Genomic DNA, 6,485 nt, shown 5'->3' with positions numbered 1-6,485 from the left:
AGCGAAATCACTTCTTTGCTCGCTTCGAGGCAAGCAACACTGAGGCATGCATGAGAGTATTAGCAGTTCCGGACGACTGTGTGATCACGCTCTTCATAACCGACGTGAGTAAGACCTTTAAACAGGTCAACATTCACAAGGCTGCGGGGCCAGACGTATTACCAGGACGTGTGCTCCAGGCATGTGCTGACCAACTGGCAGGTGTCTTCACTGACATTTTCAACATGTCCCTGATTGAGTCTGTAATACCAACTTGTTTCAAGCAGACCACCATAGTCCCTGTGCCCAAGAACATGATGGCAACCTGCCTAAATGACTACAGACCCATAGCACTCACGTCTGTATCCATGAAGTGCTTTGAAATGATGGTAATGGCTCACATCAACACCATTATCCAAGAAACCCTAGACCTACACCAATTTGCATACCGCCCAAATAGATCCACAGATGATGCAATCTCTATTGCACTCCACACTGCCCTTTCCCACCTGGACAAAAGGAACACCTATGTGAGAATGTTATTCATTGACTACAGCTCAGCGTTCAACACCATAGTACCCTCAAAGCTCATCACTAAGCTAAGGATCCTGGGACTAAACACCTCCCTCTGCAATTGGAGTCTGGACTTCCTGACAGGCCGCCCCCCAGATGGTGAGGGTAGGTAGCAACACATCTGCTGTCCACATCACCAACAAACTAGAATGGTCCAAACACACCAAGACATTTGTGAAGAGGGCACGATAAAGCCTATTCCCCCTCAGGAAACTAAAAAGATTAGGCATAGGTCCTGAGATCCTCAAAAGGTTCTACATCTGCAACATCGAGAGCATCCTGACTGGTTGCATCACTGCCTGGTACGGCCCAGTACATCACTGGGGCTAAGCTGCCTGCCATCCAGGACCTCTCCACCAGGTGGTGTCAGAGGAAGGCCCTAAAAATTGTCAAAGACCCCAGCCACATCAGTTATAGACTGTTCTCTCTACTACCGCATATCAAGCAGTACCGGAGTGCCAAGTCTATGACAAAAAGGCTTCTCAACAGTTTTTACCCCCAAGCCATAAGACTCCTGAACAGGTAATCAAATGGCTACCCGGACTATTTGCATTGTGTCGTCCCCCCAACCCCTCTTTTACGCTGCTGCTACTCTCTGTTTATCATATATGCATAGTCGCTTCAACTATACATTCATGTACATACTACCTCAATTGGCCCGACCAACCAGTGCCCCCGCACATTGGCTAACCGGGCTATCTGCATTGTGTCCCGAAACCTACCACCCGCCAACCCCTCTTTTACGCTACTGCTACTCTCTGTTTATCATATATGCATAGTCACTTTAACCATATCTACATGTACATACTACCTCAATCAGCCCGACTAACCAGTGCCTGTATGTAGCCTCGCTACTGTATGTAGCCTCGCTACTGTTATTTTTCACTGTCTTTTTACTGTTGTTTTAATTTCTTTACTTACCTATTGTTCACCTAATACTTTTTTTGCACTGTTGGTTAGAGCCTGTAAGTAAGCATTTCACTGTAAGGTCTACACCTGTTGTATTCGGCGCACATGACAAATAAACTTTGATTTGAAATGGTGGAACAAAGGGATATGGTTTGTTAAGGAAGAATGGTAGAAAGTGTAAGCAGAGGGAGCTGAAGACAGGAGGAGAAATGGAAGTGAATGAGGATGAAGTATCGGAGGTGGTAGGTGTGGTATAGATATCGGAGACCGAGGTATGAACCGAGGATCAGGAAAAAGATGAGTCTGTGAAAATAGGAGTGAAGTTTATGGAAAAAGTTGACTCTTTCCTTTTGGCTGACCCATTTATGGTTTCACGGTCGGTGAAAAAAGAGTTGGGTAATGTGGAATCGGTGAGGGTAACCAGAAGTGGTCTAGTGATAATTGTTTGTGTTTCTGTTGGTCAGAGGGAGCTTGAACTAAAACGAATGGAGGCAAGAAAAGTGAATTGTTTTGTTCTCAAGTAAAGGGCACCAATGAAAGGAGTGATAACTGGGGTAGCAGTAAATAGAAAAGTTGACCAGCTGAGGGGAAAGATTCCCTGTGTATATGATGCTCGTCGTTTGATGCGACGTAAACAGGGTGGCGAGAGTGGGAAAACAGAAGAGTCATTTTCTGTTCTTTTGAGTTTTGAAGTTGAGTCTTTTCCTGACAAAGTGAAGTTCGAATATTTAAGTTAACTTGTACGAGCGTATATGCCGAATACACTACGATGTTACAGGTGTCAAGCTTACGGGCATGTGGCAGCAGTGTGTAGGAGGGAGGTGTGAGAAATGTGCAGAAAGGAATGAGACAAAGGAATGTGTAGTATTGGGGCAAGTAGTGAAATGTGTTAATTGTGTGGTGCCCATGGAGCTGGGGATCAGAAATGTCCCGTGCAAGAGTGGCAGGTGAGGTTTCCAGGGTCAGAGTAGTGCAAGAAGTTGTCATGTGCTGAGTTAGTGAAGAAAGTAGAGGAAGTTGGGTTAAGGGGGAGGAGTGGTGAGAGTAGTAGATATACCAGTACAGAGGGCTTGGCCAAAAAGTGATATACGTTTCAGTAAGATTGGATTTTTTGCATTTATAGCATAGGTTATCAGCTGTACTGCAGGGATGGAACGGAAGTCGCAGAAAATTGAGGTTGTGGTGGCAGCTGCAGAGAGGTATTTGGGTGTGCAAGACTTGACATCAGAAGAGTTACAGTGTGTGTTAAGTGGTGATGTTCCATCCTTTAGGGATGATGGCATGAGGTAGGAATAAATACATTTAATTAGGGTGGTGTTAATTTTATTTGATATGATTTAGAAATGTGTGAGTGTGGTGTTAGATGCTAGGGTATTTATTTAGTACATTTAAATTTTTCAAACAAAGTCTAGTTGGTGGCGGTAATGCAACAAATTGCATGCCAACCGCCGTTAAACCTCATGGAAGAAGAATAAGAAGACTTCCAATTTAAAACCAGTCTATTTTGTCCTTACTAGGGAACCGTAGGTATTTGTCTCTTTCTCCACTACGACCTGTGTGGTTTGTGCTATCTGACGTGAAATAAGCACCGGTGGAAAGCTAGCAGTCTGAACTATGGAGCAGATAAATGATATCCAGGTCGTTCCGTGCACCAACTCCAATTATCTGAAACCATTCAGGGTGCACTATAGCCAGGTGAGTTAAAAATAGCTCACTCGCGTTGTATCTAGTCTGAATTCCGGACACATTAATTTCTATTGCTAGTAGCCCAACCCCCATTCATTTCCCCATTGCTTTATTGTGCAGCATCAACGGCATAACCTTCATAAAAATACAGTACACTATATTCCAGTGATACTTATCGACTTAGCTATCTTAACGTTGCTTCACCACTGCCACCAAATATTTTCTCTTAGCATAAAATGTAGATATTCAAGCAAGTAGGTAACATATTAGTTACTGTCTCATGAGCACATGCTTTACATTAACGTTAGCTAACTAGCAACCTAGCTAAGTAACTGGCTAGTTGGAAATTTACAACCTGATGCCTAGCTACAATATCTAAATTTCCCCTGTGGTTGTTGTTGCAAGTTGAGCGTTAGAGATGGCCTTGCTAGTTTGGTAGTGATTTTATGAGGTCGGATGTCGAGCATTTGGTGCTGTGCTGAGCTTGCAAACCCATTTTACTTTCAGTGATATATTTTAATATATCTAGGGAACCCACACAAGTCCACTTATGTATAGAACCCACCAGTATTTTATGGCCCACAAATCATATTGTTCATCTACCTGAGTATTTAATCTAAAGGGCAGCCTAAATTCCCTCGGGAGATAAAATTAATGTTAGGATAGCTTTCTAGTTAGCTATATTGATTCCACTAGTAACTGTCCTCTTAGGGTATGTACAGTAGCTAGCTATTTGTTTGGAAGATGGATACACTTGAACTAATTGCCACTAGCAATGTGATGTTCAAAATGACTACTTTTATGGTTGATTGTATGTTTGTTGATTAAGAAATAGTTCTGGTCACAGCCAATTAGGCTATGCATATTTGGCTACTTATAATAACACAATTGGAACAAGATTTTGTGGTCGTTGCCATTCTTGAATTAGGCTGTTACCACTTTCTGGATCGAAAGCTATGCTCAGGTCAATCAATGACATACATGTAGGTTTCTAGAGGCTGGCCTATTGCCTCCTTTGACACTTTCCTTCAAGAAATGTGTTATTGTTCTGCTGTGATTTCTTTGACAGTGAGACCCTTTGGCAACGTTTCATCACATTCACTCAACCTTTCCTGAGATAATGACATTTCTCCATCTGTGGATTTCATGAAGGGCATTAGGCACTGTTTTGGCAGGAGGGCACCTGTAGATATTTCCGTCCCAAATGTTCTCCCCATCTGGGCTTGTGGTCCTGGCCTAACGCTTCCTGTCATTGAGTGTGGAAGTGTTCTGCTTCTCTGGCCCATTGTTGCTCTTTAGGTGTTTGAGTCATAGGCTGAATGACCCTATTGGTATGGCATTTCTTCCCCATCCGTTGTGTTATAGCAGAGACTTGATACTTTAAGTAGGGTGTTAAAGGACAAAATGTAACTTTGGTTCTGGTGTTATACTTTGTATTGTTATAGAGAAGCATCTCATGAACACAACCCTTTTTTTATTTCATGAAGATAGGACTTGCCATTGCTGAGATCTTATTTTCAAGTTATCTGAAAAGATCCACAAGGTTGCGGACAGGTCAATGTTAATCCTAGTCAGTAATTTCACCATCACCTGTCTGGATTTTTTAATTCAACATGTTTTGTCCAATATCTCAAGATAGGGTGGTCATATTGTAATTAAATTTGTTTCAAATGAAAGTACAGTTTATTAAATAAAAATGCAATATTATGCAAATTAGGCAGTACAGAATACATATTTACTGTAATTTAAGCCCAATTAAAAAGTAGGGTGTTAATATTAACAAATGTTCATGCTTTATGCAAAACTGAGTTTGTAACAATTCATAACATTTTTATAAAACTTCTTATAGAATTTTGCTAATTATATACTTAATATGCTAATTAGGAATAAAAAGAAAAATACAGCATGTTAAGCCCATTCATTTAAAGTAAGGTGGTCATATCATTAACGTGCGTGTGTGTGTGTGTGTGTGTGTGTGTGTACCAGGGTAGTAGCAGTGTACATATAATTGCCAGGGCTCTAGAAGCACCTTTTTTTACAAGGAGCCCGTGGGTTTCCGTAAGCCGGTAATAGCCGGCTTTTGGCTGTAAAAATAAATAGAAAAGCTGATAAATAAAATTGGCACCAGCCAAGTGTCCAGGATGAGAGGGAAAATCCCATTGTGAAATAATGCTTTTTAGCCTATTCATTGATGGAAATACCAGTTGATGTGAATACATTTGCCTAGTTATGCTTATCGTTCTATTGGTTTATTTGCATGATTTAGTGGAATTAAATTGGCGAGTGTGTATATTTATTAGAGGTCGACCGATTTAATTAGGGCCGATTCAAGTTTTCATAACAATCGGAAATTGTTTTTTGTGTACGCTGATTTTTTAAAATTATTATTTTATATATATATATATATATATATATATATATATATATATATATATATATATATATAGACCTTTATTTAACTAGGCAAGTCAGTTAAGAACACATTCTTATTTTCAATGACGGCCTAGGAACGGTGGGTTAACTGCCTTGTTCAGGGGCAGAACGACAGATTTTTACCTTGTCAGCTCAGGGATTCAATCTTGCAACCTTACGGTTAACTAGTCCAACGCTCTAACCACCTGCTTTACATTGCACTCCACAAGGAGCCTGCCTGTTACGCGAATGCAGTAAGAAGCCAAGGTAAGTTGCTAGGTACACGTTGCTCCAACCATAAACATCAATGCCTTTCTTAAAATCAATACACAAGTATATCATTTTAAACCTGCATATTTAGTTAATATTGCCTGCTAACATGAATTTCTTTTAACTAGGGAAAATGTGTCACTTCTCTTGCAAACAGAGTCAGGGTATATGCAGCAGTTTGGGCCGCCTGGCTCGTTGCAAACTGTGAAGACTATTTCTTCCTAACAAAGACAGCCACCTTCGCCAAACGGGGGATGATTTAACAAAAGCGCATTTGCGGAAAAAAGCAAAATTGTTGCACGACTGTACCTAACCATAAACATCAATGCCTTTCTTAAAATCAATACACAGAAGTATATATTTTTAAACCTGCATATTTAGCTAAAAGAAATCCAAGTTAGCAGGCAATATTAACCAGGTGAAATTGTGTCATTTTGCGTTCATTGCACGCAGTCAGGGTATATGCAACAGTTTGGGCCGCCTGGCTCGTTGCGAGCTAATTTGCCAGAATTTTACGTAATTATGACATAACATTGAAGGTTGTGCAATGTAACAGGAATAACATTTGGTTTTCGAGATGATAGTTTCCGGATTCGACCATATTAATGACCTAAGGCTCGTATTTCTGTGTGTTATTATGTTATAATTAAGTCTAT

At 40.7% G+C, this 6,485-nt stretch overlaps 1 protein-coding gene across 2 annotated transcripts in view; it reads left to right on the top strand.

Annotated features, from left to right (window-relative positions):
• Positions 1-2,534: 2,534 nt before the first annotated feature.
• Positions 2,535-6,485, top strand: part of LOC115195207 (uridine diphosphate glucose pyrophosphatase-like) — a 51,890-nt gene continuing 47,939 nt past the window's right edge. Inside the window, exon 1 of one of the 2 annotated variants that reach the window (XM_029754997.1) lies at positions 2,535-2,747. Coding sequence is in view for 1 of the 2 variants with exons in the window: in XM_029754994.1 (XP_029610854.1) it covers positions 3,076-3,156 (81 nt within the window). In the remaining variant the exon portion in view is untranslated. Of the gene's footprint in view, positions 2,748-2,896; positions 3,157-6,485 lie in introns of those variants that run through there. The other variant, XM_029754994.1, reaches the window with a different exon arrangement.

This window comes from Salmo trutta, chromosome 1, assembly GCF_901001165.1.
Source record: "Salmo trutta chromosome 1, fSalTru1.1, whole genome shotgun sequence".
In the NCBI taxonomy this organism is placed as follows: domain Eukaryota; kingdom Metazoa; phylum Chordata; class Actinopteri; order Salmoniformes; family Salmonidae; genus Salmo; species Salmo trutta.
Note: the sequence above shows the minus strand (reverse complement) of the source record. Positions and strands in the feature narration are given on the sequence as shown.